This window comes from Lithobates pipiens, unplaced genomic scaffold (genome assembly GCF_037356315.1).
Source record: "Lithobates pipiens isolate NorthernLeopardFrog02 unplaced genomic scaffold, aLitPip1_a1.2 Scaffold_71, whole genome shotgun sequence".
NCBI classification, from domain to species: domain Eukaryota; kingdom Metazoa; phylum Chordata; class Amphibia; order Anura; family Ranidae; genus Lithobates; species Lithobates pipiens.
In genome coordinates this window covers 988,232-1,014,778 of record NW_027507894.1, presented here as the reverse complement: position 1 = coordinate 1,014,778, position 26,547 = coordinate 988,232, and the positions used below count along the sequence as shown (strand labels likewise).

The 26,547-nt window shown below is 44.7% G+C and overlaps 1 protein-coding gene across 1 annotated transcript in view; it reads right to left on the bottom strand.

Moving 5' to 3' along the window:
• The window catches only part of LOC143959353 (voltage-dependent T-type calcium channel subunit alpha-1I-like), a gene marked incomplete at its 5' end in the record, with an annotated part of 1,248,755 nt that overhangs the window by 320,764 nt on the left and 901,444 nt on the right, over window positions 1-26,547 (bottom strand). Inside the window, one exon of the mRNA XM_077468015.1 lies at window positions 9,231-9,347. Coding sequence (XP_077324141.1) covers window positions 9,231-9,347 — 117 coding nt within the window. The remainder of the gene's footprint in view (window positions 1-9,230; window positions 9,348-26,547) is intronic.

The window sequence follows — 26,547 nt, the reverse complement described above, 5'->3', positions numbered from 1 at the left end:
CACAACTTCCAATAACTCCTGCAGATGGCAAGTGGGCTCAAATAGAGAAGAGCTATGTAGGTGGATATAGTGGTGTGTACTGGGTACAGAGCATGCAGACAGCACGCACAAGTTACTAACAATACTGACTGCAAGCTCTTTTATAAAAGATAGATCACTAGCTATATAGGTGAGGTGAATATAGCGGTGTATACTGCGGTCAGGGCAAGCAGACAACAACCACTACAGAAGAGCAAGATCGAAAATCGGCCGATAACGATCGGTGTGTACTGTGTTGAATGTACACAGAACACCCACTAACTGCTTCAGACGCCAACACACTACACAAGGCTGCCGCGCTGGCGGCCTTATATAGTGTGGGGCGTGTCCTACACAGCCTGAGCTATGATTGGCCACAGGCATCCTGCCTGTGGCCAATCATGGCTCTCCTCGCTGCTGGCGCTGTGATTGGCCAAGCATGCGGGGGTCACAGTGCATGCTTGGCCAGTCATGAGCCAGCAATGCACTGCGATGACGCAGTGCATTGTGGGCCGTGAGTGCCATACGAATTTGGCACAAACGGCCCATAACGTTCGGAATTCGGCGAACGGGCGAACAGCTGATGTTCAAGTCGAACGTATGTTCGACTCGAACACGAAGCTCATCCCTAGTGATGACGTAATTTCGTTACGATGGGATTACGTTCAGGCTAGTAGCCAATAGCTCTGATGTAGGAATTTGATCTGAGTGCGCGGCACTTGGTCCGATCAAAATTCTCTACACATGATCGGAGTATGTCCGATCGAACCAGTTGGTTGGAAAATTGGGTCCGACGGATATTCCGACGGAATCAGTCCGATGCATACCACACACAGTCGGATTATCCGACAACGCGGTCCGATAGGACACATTCCGACGGATTCTCCGACCGTGTGTACAAGGGCTAACTCTTGATAAGAAAGTACTGAGTGTACATTTGTAAAACCCTTAGACATGTATTTTTACTGGTATATAAACTACTGTTGTATTCAATAAAGACAGAGGTCTTATGAACACCCTCAAAACCTGTTTCCTGTGTCTCATTTGGTCTCTCACGGATCTGAGGGTCCCGTTGGTCTGCCTGCATAAACAAGAGTGGTTATCCAGGTGTATAATTCCTTTCAGTGAGGACAAGGTGCTTTGGGGTGGGGGGCACAATGTTGAGGGTATGTGGCCTGGTATGGTTCAGGAGGGGGGACTGACCTACCAGCCTGCATGCTCGGATAATGATGTAGTATGGATTTTGAGGGGACCCCATTTTTTTAAACATTTTTCTATTTCCAGGCAATTGCCAGAATTCTTAATCTTTACATTCATTCATCTTTACATTCACGCCATAGGAGGAGCCAGTGATGAGGATCAGTGAGGCTGGTGTCAGCATCAGATGAGCGGTGTGTGTTTGTAACACGCTCGAGCCGGCTGATTATTTTTACCTGGACGTGCAGATTACCATGAGGTTTTGTGAGTGGAACCTTTGCCTTTATACATTCATTGTTGCATTTTATATACATTGCTCAATGATATGTGTCTTTGTTTTATTGCATGAGTACAGGGACGGCAGCCAGTGTTAATTTGGGATTCCAGCATATCACAAAGATTGGTCATAAACAATAGTGTCTTTGAGAGATTGGAAATTTTGTATGATGGAATGAGCTGAAAAAGTTTAAATTGGAAGCTACACCATGTGATTGGACATTTTATATTATCTGTAACCATAATCTGTGATCTAGATGTATCTGTGATATTGGAGATTTTTGGAGTAATATATGTATGATTTTATGTATTGTCTAATTTCTGCTCATCACGTTATTAACTTAACATAGTGGTGATTAACTTAATTTTATTTATTTGATTAATTTTTGACATATCAATTTTTGCCTTTTTGGAACATGCTGATTGGGGTATAAATAGCACATCAGCACTCTATGATTAAGTATATACTTGATTAATCATCAAGCAGTTAGCACTTTGATATCAATTTTATTTTCATATTAGTATGTTATTTGTAGTACTTATAGTAAGCACATAGCACTTGGTAATTGGGCACAGTGTGTACTCTTGGCAGTTTTCAAGCACATAGCACATTATGTTAGCTATTTGGGCACATTGTTTTAATTATTGCTATGTCGTTATATAAAACTACTGATGCACTAGGTGGGAAGTTAATTAGAGCGCATCATTTGTATGTTTCAATTATTATTCAGAGTGTCGGATCACTTTAATATGATTGCAGCTTAATTATTTAGTATTTTCGCAGCTGTTGGAGTTTTCTATATCCATTTTTGCGCTTTAGTATTTTTTTGTCACTAGTGTATTATGTGTCTTGCACCACTGTTACACGCTCCTCTCCTCTTGGGGTCGGTGAGCTTCTCGTTTTCTCTGTCCCCACAGGGACCACATAATTTTAATTTGTGAACTCCCTTTGCTTCCCACACAAGTCATACCTGTTTTTATTGGTTTTTCATGTATGTTTTTTTTCCCCTTCTTCTTCCCCCTCCTCTTTTCCTTTCCTTATAATTTCGGCAGACATAGGTGGTCCCACAAGCAAAGAGATCATGCTCTACTGTCACGATGGCTACTCTGAACATCCTTTTGTACAATGTCGGGGACTTGAACTTTGCCACGAAATGTCACCAGGTCCTGAGAGGATTAAAACAAGCTTCCTGTTCCATTGCTTTTTTACAAGAGACCCACCTAACACACATCACTCCTGTTAGAATTTCTTCTCCTCGCTTCCTGGTATGGTATTACAGTTTATCTCACACCAATAAAGCTAAAGGAGTGGCCAGTGGGTTCAGTAGGATCATATCTTTTCAGCTTGATGAAATTATAGCGGATGATCATGGTCATTTTCTTTTTATTAGAGGCTCTATAGGCAACACCCAATATACTCTAGCTAATATCTATTATCCAAATCACAATCAACCCACTTTATGTCTCAAATACTGACAAAACTAACAGATTTAGCCAAAGTGGTTATTATCCTATTAGGGGTCATTAATATGTCTTTAGCTCCTATTCTAGACACTTTGCAGGGCCACTCTGTCATTCCATTTAAATACCTTTTTTTCATTATAAAAGACTCCATGATTTGCAATTAATTGATGTCTGGCGATCACTTCATCCCAAAGTCAAAGATTATGCTTACTATTCTAAAATGCATGATTCTATTCAAGAATTGATAACATATGTATTGATCACTTTTACCTCCCTCTTTTGCATTCAGCCTCCATATGTAGGTAATGCCTCCATTTCTGATCATACTCCTCCTGTTTCTATCTGTTTGACCATGACCACTCTATCCCCTTGCACCAATAATTGTAAATACAATGACTCCCTTCTCTTGAATCCTATGGATACCTCTATATTATCTACCTCCCTGATGCAGTATTTTACAGAGAATGAGTCTATCACGATCTGGAGTCAGGCTCAGAGGCCAGTAGCTATAGCAGCAGAGCAGGTATTCACACCTGGCTGATGACACGGGTTCACCTGAGGTGTGGGGTCTAAGCACTAACCGGTATTCACCAGAGCTCCTGAAGGTGGAGATGGGCTTTGCTGCATGTTAGTGCCAGGTCGCGGTCCTCAGGATAGCCCCACCAGGAGGTGAGCAAGCTGGGGTCTGGTAGCAGATATAGCAGGCAGGAATCAAGCAGAAGCGTAGTTGAGAAACAAGCCAAAAGTCGTTAACAAATAGTTGCAGGTTGGGATTCAGCAGAAGCGTAGTCCAGGAACAAGCCAAATGTCGGTAACGAATGGTAGCGAGGATACGGTCGGCAGCAAAAGAGACAGGAGCAAGATATTGGCTGGTGAAGGCACAATATTCTGTCAACCAGGAAGTGCAGAGGCATGGCTTAAATCAGGATGTTCATGGGAGGAGCAAAGGGTTCAAGGTTCAAGGCAAATACGATTCAAGACAAGATCATTCAAGGAATTGTCCAAGGAGCTGTCCAGCATTCCAGGTGGCTCAGCAAGCAGAGTCACTGCCAGACACATCAGAGGTCCCAGGTTCAAGCCCAGGCAGACAGAGTCACTAATAAACAGCTCCATTCCTACTGTGGGAGGCTTACAAGGCTACAGTGAGGGATATGTTGATGGAACTTGGGGAAAAAAAGAGAACATGGTCACCTACTTAAAGAAACTCTGAAAATTTCTCTGCACAAATCTCATTTAGAGGCTCTTGCACTAAAGAGAGAAGAACCCAAAGCTTTGCTCCATTTAGATACAAAAAATAAATAGAATTTAGTCTCACAATCTATCAATGGGGCGATAAACCTGGTAGGCAATTAGCTTGCTCCTAAAGTGCAAAGAAATCTGCTTTTTTCATATCCAAAATTAAAACCCCCTCAGGCGACCTGGATCATGCTTCCCCACAAATTGCCACAGCCTTCAGGGAATTTTTTGCAAATCTATAAGGGAGACTTAGCTTCTCTCTTCCCTTTTGAAAAACGTAAACATATTGTACACTATATTAAGCAAGTTAAACCAGGCTCCTACGTAAAACTCTCAAACAGATGGAAGCTTACCACTCTGTGAAGTTTTAGACCGCTTTAAAATCTATGCCTTTTGGGAAAGCCCAAGGCCCTGATGGCTACACGGTCCTTTACTATAAAACGTTTAGTGATGTACTGCTCCTGCCCCTGTTCAACTGCTTATGCCAACTCTACTTCTAATAACGCAGGTTTACATACAGAATCCCTCATCTCCCATATAACGGTAATCCCCAAACTCGACAAGGACCCCACCTGTTGTGGCAGTTACCGTCCCATATCTCTACTCAATGCAGATGTCAAATTGTTTGCAAAAGTAATGGCCACCAGACTTCTGCCCCTCTTTCCTAAATGGATTACTGCATATCAAACAGGATTTATCCCTCGACAGAGAATCTGCGACAACTCCTTATGTTCCATGTTGCTAATCCATTTTGTTTGTAGTTCCAAATTTGTTAATTCGGAAGTATCTGAATTTCCAGAATTTTCAAATTTACAAATTTTTCTAAGTATCTGAATTTCTGAATTTTTGAGTTTACAAATTTTTTTGAAAACTTTAAATTTCAAAAATGTGAAATTCAAAAATTCGGACATTCGAAATGTGAAAATCCAAAATGTCGAAAACTCGGAAATTCGAAAACTCGGAAATTCAAAAACTGGAAATTTGGAACTTCGGAGATTCAGAAATTCGAAAATCCAAAAATAAGTATGAAAATTCAAAAGAACGAAAATTAGAAAATAAGAACAAAAATCTGAAATTTCAAAAACCCCAAAACTCGATAACGTAACTATTATTAACTATTTAATTATAGGTATTGGAATTTCCTTTCAAATTTGGCTGTTAGTGAATTGGTTAGTGAATTGTTCACAAAAGCAATGGCCACCAGACTTCTGCCCCTCCCTCCTAAATGGATTACTGCATATCAAACAGGATTTATCCCTCAACAAAGAAGCTAGTGACAACTCCTTATGTTCCATGTTGCTAATCCATTTTGTTCGTAGGTACTACTAGACATGTGCAATTAGTTTCGTTCCAAATTGGTTCATTCGGAAGTATACGAATTTCCTGAATTTTCTAATTTTTCCAAATATCTGAATTTCTGAATTTCCAAATTTTTTCAAAAAATTTTAATTTCGAAAATGTCAAATTCAAAAATTCCGACATTCGAAATGCGAAAATCCAAAAATTCGAAAACTCGGAAATTCGGAAACTGGAAATTTGGAACTTCGGAGATGAAGAAATTCAAAAATCCAAAAATAATTATGAAAATTCAAAAGAACGAAAATCGGAAAATAAGAACAAAAATCTGAAATTTCAAAAACTCGATAACTTAACTATTACTAACTATTAAATTATACATACTGGAATTTCCTTTCAAATTTGGCTGTTAGTGAACATAAAAAATTTGAATTTATACAAAGTTATGAATTATCTGTAATAACAAATGCCATATCTAAACGAATGGAATGTAACAAATTAATAATAATAAATAATAATAATAAAAACATATTATCATTATTATGTTTTGTTTGATTTGTTTAGATGTGGCATTCTTTATTTCGGATAATTTGTAAATTTATATTTGTTACATTCACTAACAGCCAAATTTGAAAGGAAATTCCAATACCTATAATTTAATAGTTAGTTATAGTTTCATAGTTGCTAAGGTTGAATAAAGACACCAGTCCATCCAGTTCAACCTGAGTGAGTGTCTACAATTGTCCCTATCCCTGTACGTTGCACACTCACATCGGTCCCTACCCTCAAGGAGCCCAAAATCCAAGGTCCCCATTCATATACTAGGGCCAATTTTGGGCAGAAGCCAATTAACCTACCTGCATGTCTTTGGATTGTGGGAGGAAACCGGAGTACCTGGAGGAAGCCCATGCAGGCACAGGGAGAACATGCAAACTCCAGGCAGGTAGCATCATGGTTGGGATTGCGAACCAGCGACCCTTCTTACTGCTAGGTGAGAGTGCTACCCACTACACCACTGTACTACCCAAGTAGTAATAGTTATTTTGGATTTTTGGATTTTTGGATTTTCGTTCTTTCTAATTTTCGGATTTTCCTTTCTTATTTTCAGATTTGCGAATTTCTGAATTTCTGAATTCTGAATTTTCAAATTTACGAATTTCCACTTTTTTACATTTTTAAATTTCTGAAAAAAAACAAAAAACGAATGAAACAAAAACAAACAATTTTTTGGGCAGTGCACATGTCTAGGTACTACCAGCCCACCCTTCTATACACAGATGCTGAAAAAGCCTTTGATACTTGGGACTACCTTTTGAGGACCTTACATTTTTTTTGATTTGGGCCCTAAAATGTTTCACCATATTTCCTGCCCCACAGCGCAGATCCGGATTAATGGCCTTCTAAGTGACCCTTTTTCATTACACAATGGCACTAAACAGGGCTGCCCCCTATCACCCCTATTATTTGCCATCTCACTGGACCCCTTCTTAGCCAGAGTCAGAAACAATGATAACATTCATGGAGTGATGGTAGGTTGTAGAACGCACAAATATGCCGCATATGCAGACAACATCTTATTTTTTATCCAGCAACCCAGCATTTCCTTACCCAACTTAATGGTGGCCTTCCACACATACCAATTGCTATCAAACTTTAAAATTAACCTTACTGAGTTAAGTCAGACATTTTATACATTAATGTCCCACGTGCAGAAGCTGATCATTTAAAATACCTCTTCCCTTTCCAATGAAAGCACGAGAACTTAAGATACTTATGTATATTTCCCAACCCCACATCTCCATACTTTATTTAGGCATAACTACATCCCTTTAACTAATGGCATGAAATCTGATCTCTGTCAATGGCCCTTGCTCACCCACTCTTGGTTGGGAAAGATAAATATTATAACAATGAACATTTTACCACACATCCTCTTTACTTTTCAAATGATAACATTGGGTGTGTCTGTAGGATTATTTTCTATACTCCAGAGCTTGATCTCCCACTATATCTGGAAGGGTAAGCACCCCAGCACCCCCTAAGTCTATTTTACAATGTTGCAAAAGATCTGGGGGTAATAGTTTCATAGTCAGTAAGGTTGAATAAAGACACCAATCCATCCAGTTCAACCTGAGTGAGTGTCTACAATTGTTCCTATCCATGTACATTGCACACTCACATCAGTCCCTACCCTCAAGGAGCCCACAATCCAAGGTCCCCATTCATATACTAGGGCCAATTTTGGACAAAAGCCAATTAACCTACCTGCATGTCTTTGGAGTGTGGAAGGAACCCGGAGTACCCGGAGGAAACCCACGCAGGCACAGGGAGAACATGCAAACTCCAGGCAGGTAGCGTCATGGTTGGGATTCAAACAAGTGACCCCTCTTACTGCTAGGCAAGAGTGCTAACCACTACACCACTGTGCCGCCCTCAATGCCCTTCCTAACTTCAAAACATATTATCATGTTACTGCCCTGGCTAGGCTATTAGACTTGAAATATGCAGGTAATGCCAAGATTTGGGTCCAACTGGAATCTACCTTGAGTGGCACGGACTTGTCCATTGCCCCATGGATACCTCGCTCCTCAAGAGCTTTATCCCCCTTTACTTCACCTTTACCCACCTTTACCATTGACATTTGGGACATGCGCCACAAAAGATACTCCTGGGTTTACAACTCACGCTTAACGCTGGCTCCCCTGTGATGATTCTCTGGCTCACCTCACTCCCTCCATACGGCTCTCTGTCTCATTCTACCCCGGAAAGAGACTTCAGCTCCTGGTTTACATTTGGATCTCCCTTTCTTTGCGATCTGTCATCCTCCTCCCCACCCACTTATGAGTGCTCTTATTATTCATATTAATTTGTTATCTCATAATAAATTGTGCCTTCTTGGCACTTTCTTTCTCCACTCCCCTGTGAGGAGATGCCGCTGATCGACACTCTGTCAGTGTGAGGCGAGGAGAGCCAATAAAAGGCACTTCTGTGTTTACATGTGATCTGTTGTGATTGGACACAGCTGATCATATGTGTAAAGGGCTGTGTCATCAGCTTATTACTAAGATTCGGGGTAATGTTGTGTCCTCGGTGAGCGTCCCCTTCAGACGTGTTTTATCCTTGGGAGTATCTCACAAAAAATGACATTTTTTGCAAGATATTTCAAAATATGATTTGTATCTTAGTGCAGGCTTTTGGGAAAATCAGTAAGCCAATCACTCAAGCAGGAAATTTAATTTTCAGGGGGCATTCTGTACATCATACCTCCAGATAGCCATATTGCATTGCATTTTTCTGAAAATGACAGCGCTGCAGATTGAAAAGGAAAGGTAATTTTTTAAAATAATATTCAATTACAATATTACTTGAGTCACACTTATGTGTGTGCTATATTATTATTTATTTTTTCCCATGAAAGTGGAGTTACCCTTTAAGCTGCATTTTCATGTAAAAATGTGCGTGTGCACAAAATAAAAATAGAAATGGCTCTAGCAGTCAATTTGTTAAATATGGAATACAGTGCAGTTTGATATTACTAGTATACATTAAAAGCACATTTCTAAGAGCATGCACTCTGAAAATTTCATAAAACCATGCAATTAACAAAGAGGACTAATTTTATCCAAATTGTTTCTGAAAGCATATCCTGAAAACCCTCCAGGGTAATTTATAGGGGATCGGGGCAATAATTAAAATCTCCTCTGAGTGCAATACAATTTACATACAAAATATGCTTATTTTACCTTCATCTCCTTTAACTGACTTGTGACACCTTGATCTTCTGAACTGAGGTCATCAGTCAATACTGAAGAAGACTTCTCAGAGGTTAAAGAAAAGGCCTCCATTTCTGCCAGCTGGACCTAAGCAAAATCATTATTAGTGATACAGATTTGTGAGTTAACCCATTTAAACACTTGTGTTCTGCTTAGCATAAAATCTCTGATTAAGCTTCTGAGAGCTTAGTTAAAATCACTTCTGACTATTATGTCTATGGAAAAGCAGGTACAGTATCTCACAAAAGTGAGTACACTCCTCACATTTTTGTAAAAAAAAAAATATCTTTTCATGTGACAACACTGAAGAAATGGCACTTTGCTACAATGTAAAGTAGTGAGTGTACAGCTTATATAACAGTGTAAATTTACTGTCCCCTCAAAATAACTCAGCACACAGCCATTATTGTCTAAACTGCTGGCAACAAAAGTGAATACACCCCTAAGTGAAAATGTCCAAATTGAGTCAGAAGTGTCAATATTTTGTGTGGCCACCATTATTTTCCAGCACTGCTTTAACCCTTTTGGACATGGAATTCACCAGAGCTTCACAGGTTGCCACTAGAGTCCTCTTTCACTCCTCCATGACAACATCGCAGAGCTGGTGGGTATTAGAGACTTTGTCCTCCTCCACCTTCCATTTGAGGATGCCCCACAGATGTTCAATAGGGTTTAGGTCTGGAGACATGCTTGACTAGTCCATCACTTTTATCCTTAGCTTCTTTAGCAAGGCAACGGTCGGCTTAGAGGTGTGTTTGGGGTTGTTATCATGTTGGAATACTGCCCTGTGGCCCAGTCTCCGAAGGGAGGGGTTCGTGCTCTGCTTGATTATGTCACAGTACATGTTGACATTCATGGTTCTCTCAATTAACTGTAGCTCCCCAGTGCTGGCAGCACTCATGCAGCCTCAGACACTCCCACAACCATGCTTGACTGTAGGCAAGACACACCTGTCTTTGTACTCCTCACCTGGTTGCCGCCACACACTCTTGACACCATCTGAACCAAATACGTTTATTTTTGTCTCATCAGACCACAGGATATGTTTACAGTAATCCATTTCCTTAGTCTGCTTGTCTTTAGCAAGCTTTCTTGTGCATCATCTTTAGAAGACTTCCTTCTGGGGTGACAGCCATGGAGACCAATTTCATGCAGTGTGTGGCATATGGTCTGAGCACTGACAGGCTGACCCCCCCCCCCCTCAACCTCTGCAGCAATGCTGGCAGCACAAATACGTCTATTTCCCAAAGACAACTTCTGGATATGATACTGAGCACTTGCACTCAACTTCTTTGGTTGACCATGGCATGGCCTGTTCTGAGTGGAACCTGTCCTGTTAAACCGCTGTATGGTCTTGGCCACCGTGCTGCAGCTCAGTTTCAGGGTCTTGGCATTCTTATAGCCTAGGCCATCTTCATGTAGAGCAACAATTATTTTTCAGATCTTCTGAGAGTTCTATGCCATGAGGTGTCATGTTCCCCTTCCAGTGACCAGTATGAAAGAGTGAGAGCGATAACACCAAATTTAACACACCTGCTCCCCATTTACACCTGCGATCTTGTAACACTAACAAGTCACATGACACCAGGGAGGGAAAATGGCTAATTCACTTTGGGGTGTACTCACTTTTGTTGGCAGCGGTTTAGACATTAATGGCTGTGTGTTGAGTTATTTTGAGGGGACAGCAAATTTACACTGTTATACAAGCTGTACACTCACTACTTTACATTGTAGCAAAGTGGCATTTCTTCAGTGTTGCCAAAAGAAAAGATAGAACAAAATATTTACAAAAATGTGAGGGGTGTACTCACTTTTGTGAGATACTGTATTTTGTTCTAATCCAATATGCTAATCATGCAGTGCACAAAGTCAATACAATTCATAAGCATTAAGCAATACATGAAAGCCAACGGTGTTGTTTGTAGATAAAATCACTGTGATACCCACAGGATGATTCATCTCCAGAAGAAAACAGTGGCTTAGCACTGCTAGTAACTAAGAGCAGAATCAATTAATACACATTGCAGTTATGTTAATTGGCAATTACACCAAAACTGTACACACTGCTGTTGTGTTTTTTTTTTTTTTTAATGGACATCATTTACCAAACAGTGGTAATGTACCTCAAGGTGACAAAGCTAAATATGGATACTTACAGTTTTAACATCACCTTGGGACAGTTTGAGTATTAGGCAAAGCTGACAATTATTAAAAATGCTTGGCTTTACTTCTTGTTAAAAACAACAATTTATACTATTGGTTAGATATGGAAATGTTATTTCTGTCTAATGTAATATGTTTTTTTTCAGGATTTTATCATCTGTACACTCTTTATATATGAGTCTCCATAATTCACATGTACTCTCCACTTTTGGTTTTAGATACACATATTTAATTATCATGAATTATTCTTTAATACGAAAGCTTTACATTTTCTATATATATTTTTGATATTTAACAACTATTCACCATCTTCACCGATTAAGACCATTTACATTTAAGTATGATTTTTCCCACACACATTGTTTATCTTTCACATATATATTCACATAATTTGTTCTGATTTTGTTTTTTTTTCAATTTCACTCTTGTTTATTTTCAATTATTTAGTGATTGAGTGTAGGAGTTACATGTGTGGAGATTCTATGATGATGGGCTACCAGCCGTCACGGTTTTTCACTCTTGATTACACCATCACATGATAACACCTATATAGTATATATTTGTTTTTCACTTAAAACAATAACTAGCTATGAGTAAGAGCTAGTTTTAGCGTGAAACGCATCAGCTATTTTGTTCTATTTTTCTCCTTTGCTGCTGTGACTTGTGTGATGTGAAGTTTTCATTTGAGAAAATAAAGGAACGATTTACTTTTTATTCAATCCGGAGTGCGGCTGTCCAGAGTATTTCCATTCCCTATTCATATCATTTGTATATAATGTACCATTAGACAGAGACATATACAGTTGCAAAAAAAAAGTATGTGAACCCTTTTGGAATGACATGGATTTCTGCACAAATTGGTCATAAAATGTGATCTGATCTAAGCCACAACAATAGACAATCACAAACTAATAACACACAAAGAATTAAATGTTACCATGTTTTTATTGAACACACCATGTAAACATTCACAGCGCAGGTGGAAAATGTATGTGAACCCTTGGATTTAATAACTGGTTGAACCTTCTTTGAAAGCAATAACTTCAACCAAACATTTCCTGTAGTTGCAGATCAGATGTGCACAACGGTAAGGAGTAGGGATGAGCCGAACACCCCCCGGTTCGGTTCGCACCAGAACTTTCGAACGGACCCCAAATTCGTACGAACGTTAGAACCCCATTGAAGTCTATGGGACTCGAACGTTCGAAATGAAAAGTGCTATTTTTAACGGCTAATATGCAAGATACTGTCCTAAAAAGGGTTTGGGGACCTGGCTCCTGCCCCAGGGGACATGGGTCAATGCCTAAAATGTTTTTAAAAATGGCCGTTTTGGCGGGAGCACTGATTTTAATGACGATTAAAGTGAAAAATAAGTGAAATATTCCTTTAAATATGGTGCCTGGGGGGTGTCTGTAGTATACTTGTGAAGTGCCACATGTTTCCCGTGTTTAGAACAGTCCCTGCACAAAATGACATTTAACGGAAATAACGTCATTTAAAGCTGCTTGCGGTTTTAATGTTATATCTGGTTCCTGCAATATGGTTGAAAATCATTAAGAAAAAATGGCATGGGTAGCCCTCCCTGCCAATTACCAGCCCCTTTGGGTCTTGTACGCATATTAAGGGGAACTCTGTACCCATATTAAAAAAAGGAAATACGTGTGGCCCTATATACTCAGAACAGCAGTATACAGGCGGTGCAAACAAGACAGGGACTGTGTAGGTTTGTTGTGTTAAGTTGAATCTGTTTGTAATTTTCAACTGGTACATTTTTAAAGTGTAGCTCCAGTCAAAAAAACTATTTTTAAGCTTTTTGGAAAACATAGGGAAGGGTTATCACCCCTGTATAATTTGTTTTGTCGTCCATCTTTTTTCATCTCACTTGCTGTTGTCTCCTTCCGTTTGCAAGTAGGAGATGTTTGTAAATTGGATGTTTGAAAGTAGGGGCCTGCCCTATATGCTCTGCAGAAATGGCGGAACAAGGTGTTGGTTTTGCCACAACATTGTAAGCCCTCAAAGTGACTCTTGGTGGGCGCTGGAGCGCCCTGCTGTGAACGATTATATCAAGAATTGTAATTACATGCCATTGTTGAACAGTGGTAGAAAAATTGACCTTTGGTGGTTGTGGTGCTGGTGCCACAACACTATAAGTCCTCACCGTTACTCTGCGTGGGCACAGGAAGGGGCTCTCCTGTGAAATATTATATCAAGAATTGTAATTACATGTCCCTGTTAAACAGGGGCAGAAAAATTTGGCCTTAGGCACTGCTGCTGGTGCCACCACACTGCAACCTCTTCCATATACTCTAGTTTTATTGCAGGAATTAGCCCTGCTGCAAAGCATTGCATCAAAAATTGTACTTAAACGCCCCTGTTAACCACTTGCTTACTGGGCACTTAAACCCCCCTCAGTCCCAGACCAATTTTCAGCTTTCAGCGCTGATGCACTTTGAATGACAATTGCGCGGGCATACAACACTGTACCCAAATGAAATTTTTATCATTTTTTTCCCACAAATAGAGCTTTCTTTTGGTGGTATTTAGTTACAGCTCGGAGTTTTATTTTTTGCTAAACAAACAAAAAAAGATGCAAAAAAAAAAAAAAAAATCATGTTTTAATAGTTTGTTATAAAATTTTGCAAACGGGTCATTTTTCTCCTTCATTGAAGTGCGCTGATTAGGCGGCACTGATAGGCTGCATTGGTGGGCACTGATGGGCTGCATTGGTGGGCACTGATAGGCTGCATTGGTGGGCACTGATAGGCTGCACTGGTGGGCACTGATAGGCATAGTTAAGGCGGCACTAATAGGCACAGATAAGGCGGCACTGATGAGGACAGATAAGGCGGCACTGATGGGCAAAGATGGGCACAGATAAGATGGCACGGATGGGTGGCATGGATAAGTGGCACGGATGGGTGGCACGGATGGGCACTGATAGGTACCACAGATAGATGGGACTGATGGGCACTGATAGGTGGCACTGATAGGTGGCTCTGATAGGTGGCACTGCTGGGCACTGATGGGCGGCACTGCTGGGCACTGATGGGCGGCACTGCTGGGCACTGATGGGCGGCACTGGGGTGCAGCACCTTTGAGGCAGATTGGGTGGCACTGTGGGTGGCACTGTGGGTGGCACTGTGGGGTGGCACTGTGGGTGGCACTGTGGGTGGCACTGTGGGCACTATGGGCACTGACGGGGGGCACTGAGGGGGGGCACTTACTTTTGCTTTTTATTTTACTTGAGGATGGCACTGCGGGAGGCAGGTGGGCACTGGCAGGTGGCAGGTGGTCCCTTGTATTGATGGCCGTGATCGGGACTGATGTCCCGAACACGGCCGCCGGTGATCGGCTTTTTTTTTTTCTCCTCGCGCTGTCAGCGCGAGGAGGAATAATAGCCGATTACCGGCTCCGTTCTATCACATGATCAGCTGTCATTGGCTGACAGCTGATCACGTGATAAGGGGTCGAGATCGACCCCTTGCACGGATCGGTGATCAGGCGAGTCTCATGGACTCGCCGATCACAGAGCGTGCCGCGCGCGCCCCTCAGGGGGCGCGCAGGCCGCTCGTACACGGGACGACGTCAATAGACGTAGTCCCGGAAATGTAGGTCCGCGCTAATGCCGTCATTTGGCAATAGCGCGGATCACAAGTGGTTAAACAGGGGCAGAAAAATTGGGCCTTAGGCACTGGTGCTGGTGCCACCACACTGCAACCTCTGCCATATACTCTAGTTTTATTGCAGGAATTAGCCCTGCTGCAAAGCATTGCATCAAAAATTGTAATTAAACGCCCCTGTTAAACAGGGGCAGAAAAATTTGGCCTTAGGCACTGGTGCTGGTGCCACCACACTGCAACCTCTGCCATATACTCTAGTTTTATTGCAGGAATTAGCCCTGCTGCAAAGCATTGCATCAAAAATTGTACTTAAACGCCCCTGTTAAACAGGGGCAGAAAAATTTGGCCTTAGGCACTGCTGCTGGTGCCACCACACTGCAACCTCTTCCATATACTCTAGTTTTATTGCAGGAGTTAGCCCTGCTGCAAAGCATTGCATCAAAAATTGTACTTAAACGCCCCTGTTAAACAGGGGCAGAAAAATTGGGCCTTAGGCACTGGTGCTGGTGCCACCACACTGCAACCTCTGCCATATACTCTAGTTTTAATGCAGGAATTAGCCCTGCTGCAAAGCATTGCATCAAAAATTGTAATTAAACGCCCCTGTTAAACAGGGGCAGAAAAATTTGGCCTTAGGCACTGCTGCTGGTGCCACCACACTGCAACCTCTCCCATATACTCTTGTTTGATTGCAGGAATTAGCCCTGCTGCAAAGCATTGCATCAAAAATTGTACTTAAACGCCCCTGTTAAACAGGGGCAGAAAAATTGGGCTGATGGCATCAACCAGAACCAGAAATGTTCTTCCAACATATCAGCGGAGGAGGAAGAGGATAGACAATCAACATAACAGGACAGTCACTCAGCATCAGCATAGGCAGTCTTGAAGGGATGTGATATTTCAAAAAAAATTATTCTGTTACATCAGCTTCAGGTGCTTGGTAGCTGTGGGTGATCCAAGACTGATTCATCTTGATGAAGGTCAGTCGATCAACTGATTCGGTGGACAGGCGCACCCTGTGATCGGTAACAAAGCCACCAGCAGCACTGAAGGTGCGTTCCGAAAGAACGCTGGATGCAGGACAGGCCAGTAGCTCAATTGCATACTGTGCAAGCTCTGGCCAGTGATCCATCCTCAAGACCCAGTAAGCCAGAGGATTTTCGGTGGGAAAGGTGTCAAAGTCTGACCTTGCCCCTAGGTATTCCTGCACCATGTAAATCAGACGCTGGCGATGGGTGCTGGAACCGATCATACCTTGGGGCTGCGGACTAAAAAATTGTCTGAAAGCATCAGTCAGACGGCCACCTTCTCCACCGCTCCTTCTGACCGATGCCTCAGCAACACGTTGTCCAGGACCAGGAGTTTGTAACCTCCCAGTCTCTGGGAACGCGTTGCACAGACCTTTCTGCAAGGCCTCCCGGAGATGTCTCATCCTCTGCTCCCTCTGCGATGGCAAGATAAGGTCGGCAACCTTACCCTTGTACCGTGGATCAAGGAGAGTGGCCAGCCAGTAATGGTCCCTCTCCTTGATCCGAAGAATAGGAGGATCCTTTCGCAGGCTTTGCAGGATCAGGGAGGCCATGCAGCATAGGTTAGCTGAGGCATTCGGTCCGGAGTCCTCTGGGTCACTAAGGACAACATGATCCGCAGCTACCTCCTCCCAGCCACGTACAAGTCCACGTGTTTCTTGGGACTGTAAATCATCCCTACAAGACTGCTGCTGCTGCTGCTGATGCTGAGTGCCAGCCTCCACCTCCATGCTGACACAATCATCCTCATCCTCCTCTTCCTCCTCCTCATCCTCTTCCTGTGTGATGGGTGGCACAGCAGGAACACTGTCTGGATAAAGGGGGCCTTGAGAGGCAAGGAAGTCCTCCTCTTCCTGCCTCTGTTCTGCCTCAAGTGCCCTGTCCATTATTCCACGCAGCGTATGCTCCAAGAGGTGGACAAGAGGTACAGTGTCACTGATGCATGCACTGTCACTGCTCACCATCCTTGTGGCCTCCTCAAACGGTGACAGGACAGTGCATGCATCCCTGATCATGCCCCACTGGCATGGTGAGAAAAAACCGAGCTCCCCTGACCCTGTCCTGGTGCCGTAGTCCCACAGGTACTCATTGATGGCCCTCTGCTGTGTGTGCAGCCGCTGCAGCATGGCCAATGTTGAGTTCCATCTGGTGGGCATGTCACATATAAGGCGGTTCTTGGGCAGGTTCAACTCCTTTTGGAGCTCAGCCAGCCGAGCACAGGCATTAAATGATTGGCAGAAATGCACACAGACTTTCCTGGCCTGCTTCAGGACATGCTGTAAGCCGGGGTACCTGCCCAAGAACCGCTGCACCACCAGGTTAAGGACGTGAGCTACACAGGGCACATGGGTCAGTTGTCCCTGTCGGAGGGCGGAAAGGAGGTTGTAGCCATTGTCACAAACCACCATTCCTGGCTTAAGCTGGCGTGGCGTCAACCACCTCTCGGCCTGCCCCTGCAGAGCTGACAAAACATCCGCCCCAGTGTGGCTCCTGTCCCCCAAACAAACCAGCGCAAGCACGGCATGGCATCGTTTTGACTGCGTACTTGCGTAGCCCCTGGAACGCCTACGAAGCACCGCTGGTTCTGAGGACAGAGCACTGAAAGAGGCCATGGAGGAAGAAGAAGAGGAGGGGGTGGAGGAGATAGGTGTGTCACAACCAATAGTAGCATTTTGGAGGCGTGGTGGCGGAACAACCTCCAACACTACTGCACCTTGTCCTGCATCCTTCCCAGCTGCCAGAAGAGTGACCCAATGGGCCGTGAAAGACAGGTAACGTCCCTGTCCATGCCTGCTGGACCATGAGTCAGCGGTAATATGCACCTTACCGCTGACCGCCCTGTCCAGCGAGGCAAGGACATTGCCTTCCACATGCCGGTAGAGAGCCGGAATCGCCTTCCGTGAGAAAAAGTGGCGTTTGGGGACCTGCCACTGAGGAACCGCACATTGTACAAACTCACGGAAGGGGGCCGAGTCTACCAACTGAAAAGGCAGCAGTTGAAGTGCTAGCAATTTAGCCAAGCTAGCATTCAACCGCTGGGCATGTGGATGGCTGGGAGTGAACTTCTTCCGCCGGTCCAGCAGCTGGGGCAGGGACATTTGCCTGCTATAATCGGACGTGGGTGTACCGCTAGCAGAGTTCCCGGAAGCACTTGGCTGTGACACACCTAATTCTACACCTTCATTCCTCTCAGAGCAGGTTTCAGAGAGGACTGAAGGTCTAGTGGGGTTGGAGATGCCAGCTGATGAGGAGCAAGGAGAGGTCCGCTTTGTTCTTTGGTGTGGGTCTTTGAGGTACGCTTGCCAACGAGCTGCATGGCAGGTCAACATATGTCTGGTCAAGCATGTGGTGCCCAAGCGGCTGATGTTTTGGCCACGTGAGATACGCTTGAGACATATGTTGCAAATAGCGGTGCGATCTGATGTACTTGTCTCAAAAAAGGCCCACACCAAAGAACTTTTAGAATAACGTGCAGAGGCAGCGCTCTGCACAGGCGGAGCTCTGCGGTGTGATTCAGTCGGTGTGCTGCCCCTAAGCTGGCCCCCGGAGGGCATCCTGCCTCGTTGGACATGTGCCTCCTCCTCCTCCTCCTCCTCCTCCTCCCTCCTTCCAGGCACCCACGTGGAGTCAGTGCCCTCATCATCCCCTCCCTCTTCATCGCTGTAGCAAACCTGGCAGTATGCTGCAGCTTGTGGAACATGACTGCCAGATTGCTGTCCTTCTTGAGCATCCCCTCTCTCTGCGCTCACGCTACTGCCTTCCTCTAGCTGAGTGTCATCATCAGAGCCTACAAAACACTGGGCATCCTCCTGGAGCATGTACCCAACACTGTGCTCAAAGAGTTCAGGAGACTCCTCAGGAGGACGTGGTGGGTCTAAGGAAGGAGTCACTGATGATGACATTGAGAGGAGGGAAGACGATGCGTTGGCAGCTGCTTTGCTAGTACCCTGAGACTGGGTGAGAGAGGATGAGGAGGATGAAGAGGGCTTGGTCATCCACTCTACCAAGTCGTTGGCATGTTGCGGTTCAACATGTCCAGCTGCCGAAAAGAAGGACAAGCGTGTCCCATGGCCACGTGCTGATGACAATGCACCGCGTCCACGACCAGCACTGTTGTCTCTAGACACAGAGCCTGCTTGCCCTCTTTTATCGGCTCGCGCCTGTCTGCCTCTCCTTGCTGGCCTTCCAGACATGGTAATGGCCTGAAGGGAGTTGGGTAAAAAAGCAGTTGGGTAGTGTATATTGTGCTAGAGGCACACAACACCCACTAACTCCTGCAGATGCCTTTATTATAGAACACCAGAGATAAAGGGGTATATACAGATGTATACTGTGCTGTGCTGGAGGCACACACAACTTCCAATAACTCCTGCAGATGGCAAGTGGGCTCAAATAGAGAACAGCTATGTGAGTGGATATAGCGGTATGTACTGGGTACAGAGCACGCAGACAGCACGCACTATCTCCTAACACTACTGACTGCAAGCTCTATTATAAAAGATAGATCACTAGCTATATAGGTGAGGTGAATATAGCGGTGTATACTGCGGTCAGGGCACGCAGACAATAACCAGAGAACACCAGAGATAAAGGGGTATATACAGATGTATACTGTGCTGTGCTGGAGGCACACACAACTTCCAATAACTCCTGCAGATGGCAAGTGGGCTCAAATAGAGAACAGCTATGTAGGTGGATATAGCGGTATGTACTGGGTACAGAGCACGCACACAGCACGCACTATCTCCTAACACTACTGACTGCAAGCTCTATTATAAAAGATAGATCACTAGCTATATAGGTGAGATGAATATAGCGGTGTATACTGCGGTCAGGGCACGCAGACAATAACCAGAGAACACCAGAGATAAAGGGGTATATACAGATGTATACTGTGCTGTGCTGGAGGTACACACAACTTCCAATAAGTCCTGCAGATGGCAAGTGGGCTCAAATAGAGAACAGCTATGTAGGTGGATATAGCGGTATGTACTGGGTACAGAGCACGCAGACTGCACGCACTATCTCCTAACACTACTGACTGCAAGCTCTATTATAAAAGATAGATCACTAGCTATATAGGTGAGGTGAATATAGCGGTGTATACTGCGGTCAGGGCACGCAGACAATAACCACTACACAACAGCAAGATCGAAAATCGTCCGAAAACGATCGGTGTGTACTGTGTTGAAGGTACACAGAACACCCACTGCTTCAGACGCCAACACACTACACAAGGCCGCCGCGCTGGCGGCCTTATATAGTGTGGGGCGTGCACTACACAGCCTGAGCTATGATTGGCCACAGGCATCCTGCCTGTGGCCAATCATGGCTCTCCTCGCTGCTGGCGCTGCGATTGGCCAAGCATGCGGGGTCACAGTGCATGCTTGGCCAATCGTGAGCCAGCAATGCACAGCGCCATCGCAGTGCATTGTGGGCCGTGAGCGCCACACGAATTTGGCACGAACGGACCAAAATGTTCGGACTTCGCCGAATGGACGAACAGCCAATGTTCGAGTCGAACGTACGTTCGACTCGAACACGAAGCTCATCCCTAGTAAGGAGTAATTATTGACCATTCCTCTTTACAGAATTGTTTCAATTCAGCAATATTCTTGGGATGTGTGGTGTGAATCGCTTTCTTGAGGTCATGCCACAGCATCTCAATCGGCTTGAGGTCAGGATTCTGACTGGGCCACTCCAGAAGGTATGTTTTCTGTTTAAGCCACTCTGTTGTTGATTTACTTTTATGCTTTGGGCCGTTGTCCTGTTGCAACATTCATCTTCTGTTGAGCTTCAGCTGGTGGACAGATGGCATTAAGTGCTCCTGCAAAATGTCTTGATAAAGTTGGGAATTCATTTTTCCTTCTATGATAGCAATCTGTCCAGGCCCTGACGCAGCAAAGCAGCCCCAAAACACGATGCCCCCCACCACCATACTTCACAAGTGGGATGAGGTTTTGATGTTGGTGTGTCGTGCCTGTTTTTCTCCACACATAGTGTTGTGTGTTTCTTCCAAACAACTCAACTTTGGTTTCACCTGTCCACAAAATATTTTGCCAGTACTGCTGTGGAACATCCAGGTGCTCTTGTGCAAACTGTAAATGTGCAGCAATGCTTTTTTGAACATGTGGTATCCTCCCATGAAATCCATTCTTGTTTAGTGTTTTACGTATTGTAGATTCGCTAACAGGGATGTTTGCATATGCCAGAGACTTTTGTAAGTCTTTAGCTGACACTCTAGGATTCTTCTTCACCTCATTGAGCAGTCTGCACTGTGCTCTTGCAGTCATCTTTACAGGACGCCCACTCCTAGGGAGAGCAGTAACAGTGCTGAACTTTCTCCATTTATAGACAATTTGTCTTACCGTGGACTAATGAACAGCAAGGCTTTTAGAGATACTTTTATAACCCTTTCCAGCTTTATGCAAGTCAAAAATTCTTAATCGTAGGTCTTTTGAGAGCTCTTTTGTGTGAGGCATCATTCACATCAGGCAATGCTTCTTGTGAAAAGCAAACCCAGAACTGGTGTGTGTTTTTTATAGGACAGGGCAGCTGTAACCAACACCTCCAATCTCATCTCATTGATTGGACTCCAGTTGGCTGACACCTCACTCCAATTAGCTCTTGGAGATCTAATTAGTCTATGGGGTTCACATACTTTTTCTACATGCACTGTGAATGTTTACATGGTGTGTTCAATAAAAACATGGTAACATTTAATTTGTTGTGTCTTATTAGTTTAAGCAGACTGTGATTGTCTATTGTTGTGACTTAGATGAAGATCAGATCACATTTTATGACCAATTTGTCCAGAAATCCATATCATTCCAAAGGGGTTCACATACTTTTTTTCAACTGTATTTTGTTGAAATAAAAATTAAGGTACTCAATAAAAATTAAGGTACTCAATATTAAGGTACTCATGGCAACTCATGTACTTTTAATACAATCGCTTGTCCAAAATCCCACCCCAGCACAGAAAATTTTCAAAATGTAATTTCAGAAAGGAACAACTGTGTAAGTGGGAATCCCATGAGTTTTAGGACCCTTTCACATGGAGCAGATCCTGCTCTGATTAACAGGGGATTTGTAAGCTGGTCCCCTTCTGATCAGAGCAGAGCGGGATGGATGTCACAGCTGTGTTCACTCAGTTTATGTAGAAAGGAGACAGACAGACTGACGGGGTGTAAATGCTGTCTGTTCACAACTGTCTACCTGTGATCTGCTCTGCAAAAATGGAAGAGGACATAGCCCTCTTGCATTTTTTTGTGGACCAGATTAGACTCAGAGGTAAGTGAGTGTAAAGGGACACCTGAAAAATGGACAGTCAAACCTGATTGGAACGCCCATGTGAGAGGGGCCTCACTGTTTAATACAGAGACAAATTATGTATACCATGTATACGAATAATAGCTTACCTTTAGGAATGTGCAGACCTATAGCTGGCATTATTATACTACTTTCAAGGCTGGCAGATGAATAAGAGTACAAATAAATGCATCTAAATGTTCTAGAGGTACAGAAAAGGGCTAATTTGCAGAAGTGGTATACTAACATGTGTCAAACACTTTTGAGGGCTTGCAAGGCATCCACATTTTAAAGGTTGGATTCAGGAAAAGGTATAACTTCTGTCAGATTTTTATTGCTGCCTATGTGCCTGGTGGCTCCTTCTTTATAGTTGATTATTGATGGGCGAACTTCCGACGGGACGTTTTGCGAACGCGAACCCACGAACGCAGCCAAAGGTTTGCGAACCTTAAAAACCTGCAGGTCATATTTACAGCCACAAAATACTTACTAGCTGTGCACACATAGTCAAACAAAATGGACACTGACATAACAAAAGTATTAAGTGAATCTGGGATCGACAACGACAAGCATTCTTTTTTTCTCTGTGAAATTTTGACAATTCAGGAGCGCATGAAGGCCATGGAGGAGAGGCAAGGTCAGGGCAAGCTATGAAGGGGGTGCAGGGGATGATCAGTGCCACAGTCAGGGCAACGCAGTCCTGTGCCTGTGTCCCAGTGTGCCAACTTGTGCTTGAGCCCCTCCCTCTTACCCCCACCTATGTAGGGCTCCACTGCAGTGGTCCGGAGGTGCCAGTCCCATGCTGATCCTCAGCCATGGTGCTGGCACTGCCTGCTGATTGTCTTCTCTGCTCCTATCTCCCTCACTGTCTGAAACCAGCACCGCGATAGAGACTGAGCACTGACACCAGCACCGTGATAGAGACTGAGCACTGACACCAGCACCGAGATAGAGAGCACTGACACCAGCACCGAGATAGAGAGCACTGACACCAGCACCATGATAGAGAGCACTGCCACCAGCACCGAGATAGAGAGAGAGCACTAACACCAGCACTGAGCTAGAGAGCACTGACACCAGCACCATGATAGAGAGCACTGACATCAGCACCGAGATAGAGAGCACTGACACCAGCACCGAGATAGAGAGCACCGACACCAGCACCGAGATAGAGAGCACTGACACCAGCACTGATACCAGCAACTCGCTACGGGACCCAAAAATATGACAACGCTCAACCTCTTCAAACAGGAGGGTAGGGGCATATAGTACAGTGTGCTTTTTTTGTACAAGGAAGTGAGCCAAAGGTAGAAAAAAGGTCTGTGTGCTAGATTAAATAAATTGTTTATAGAGTTATGCATATACATGGTCTACTGGTCACACTGTGATAGAGACTGAGCACTGACACCAGCACCGAGATAGAGAGCACTGACACCAGCACCGTGATAGAGAGCACTGACACCAGCACCAAGATAGAGAGCACTGACACCAGCACCGTGATAGAGCGCACTGACACCACCACCGTGAGAGCACTGACACCACCTCCGTGAGAGCACTGACACCAGCACCATGATAGAGAGCACTGACACCAGCACCGTGAGAGCACTGACACCAGTACCGAGATAGAGAGCACGGACACCAGCACTGATACCAACAACTCACTGCAGGACCCAAAAATATGACGCCGCTCAACCTCTTCAAACAGGAGGGTAGGGGCATATAGTACAGTGTGCTTTTTTGTACAAGGAAGTGAGCCAAAGGTAGAAAAATTGTCTGTGTGCTAAATTAAATAAATGGTTTATAGAGTTATGCATATACATGGTCTACTGTTCACATGTGTTGAATTCCTCTAAGATCCATGCCTCATTCATTTTTATAAATATCAGGTAGTCAACACTGTCGTGAGCTAGGTGAGTGCGCTTATCAGTCACGATCCCCCCTGCTGCGCTGAACGTCCTTTCCGACAGGACACTGGACGAGGGGCAAGCCAACAGTTCCATTGCAAATTGGGCAAGCTCTGGCCAGAGGTCAAGCCTGCCCACCAGTAGTCCAGGGGTTCATCACTTCTCAGAGCGTCCACATCGGCCGTTAACCCAATGTAGTCAGGCACCTGACGGTCTAGACGTTCCCTGATGCTGGATATGAGACCTGTCGATGGGTTGGCTGAAAGAATGACCTCATATCAGAAGTCACCAACACACCTTCAAACCGCCCTCTTCTTGCAGGTGCTGTTGGATTGGTACCCCCAACTCTTTCTCTGGGAGTGGGAATTCCTACTCTGCCAGTGCACGCAAAAGCAGAATGCAGCATTTCTCGAAGCAAGGCCTGCTCCATTCTGACAGCCCTCTGTGACGGTGGTAACATTTCCGCCATTTTGTGTTTGGTCTAAGTACGTTGCCACCAAGTACTGGTCCTTGACCTTTATGCTTTTTATACGGGGTCCCTGTTAAAACACTGGAACATGAAGGCCCCCATTTGCACTAAACTGGAAGCGGTGTGGTGGCCTGGCTCCTGCTCATCATCCACGATAATGTCGTCCTCCTTCTCCCCGTCTCCCCATCCCGCACAACAACAGGGATCCCAAAAAGCTTTAAAGCATGCTCTTCTCGCTCCTCCTCATCTGCCCCGGCACCATCCTCCTCTGACTCCTCTTCAGACTCCTTTTGTTGACTTGTCTGAGAAAGAGAGGCCCCCTGGGAATTCATCCAGCATTGCGACTTCCTCATCTTCCCGCTCCTGCTCCTCCACGGCTTGATCAATGACACGACGCAATGCACGGTCCATAAAGAAGGCATAAGGTACGATGTCACTGATGGCGCCATGGCTGCGACTGACCAGTTTGGTGATCTCATCAAATGGCTGCAGAAGTATGCATGCGTCGTGCATGAGCAGCCACTGGCGCGGTGAAAAAAACCAAGCTCCCCACAACCTGTTCTGCCACAGAGTTCGTACAGGTAGTCGTTATCTGCACGTTTCTGCTGGAGTAGCCTATCAAGAATATAGAAGGTTGAGTTCCATCTCGTTGGGCAATCACAAATAAGACACCTGACCGGCAGATTGTGTCGCTGCTGAATGTCAGCAAGGCGAGCCATGGCCGTGTAAGATCTTCTGAAATGGGCCGAGATTTTCCTTGCCTGCCGCAAGATGTCCTGGACCCCAGAGTACTTGACAACGAATCGCTGCATGACTAAGTTTAAGACGTGTGCCATGCATAGCACGTGTGTAATTTTGCCCTGTTTCAATGCGCTAAGCAGATTGGCACCGTTGTCACACACCACTTTACCAACTGTCAAATTGAGCGGTGTTAGCCACTGATCTGCCTGTGAACGCAAAGCTGAAAGGAGTTCAGGCCCAGTGTGGATCTTGGCTTCCAGGCACAACAGATGCAGCACAGCATGGCAACGTCTCACCTGGCATGTCAAATAGGTTCTGGGGATCTTGGGCGGCGCAGCGGAAGAGGGCTTAGCAGCAGAAAAGGAGGAGTCAACTGAGGAGGAGAGGGAGGAGGATGGAGTAGGAGAAGAAGAGCCAGGCCTGCATGCAATCTGTGGCGGTAAAACCAAATCTACATGGGTGCCACGGGTTACATGCTTGACGGCCATCAGAATGTTCACCCATTGGGCATTAAAAGTTATATACCTTCCCTTCCCGTGTTTGCTAGACTACGTGTCTGTGGTCAGATGTATCTTGGCACCGACACTGTGTGCCAGAGATACATTCACTTGCCGCTGAACATGGCCATATAGCTCTGGGATGCCCTTCTGTGAGAAATACTTCCTTCCTGGGACCTTCCATTGTGGTGTTCCAATGGCCACAAATTTTCAAAAGGCCTCCAAGTCCACCAGTTTATATGGCAGTAGTTGGCGGGCTATCAGTTCTGACAAGCCAGCCGTCAACCGTTGGGCAAGGGGGTTATCTGGCATCATCATTTTTTTATGCTCGATCATTTGGCCCACGGAAGCCTGCCTTTTTCCAGGAAAACGTGAGGACAGCATGATGGGTGGTGGAGTGGAGGACAATTGTGAGGAGAGAGGAGAAGGAGAAGTAGAAGATGAGGCTGGATGGTGAGAGCCTGGAGTGTGGCTTTGTGGGTTCCGTTGCTCCCACTGGGCTTGGTCATGGCAGCTCATGTGCCTTCTTAAGGGCGGTCGTCCCTAGGTGAGT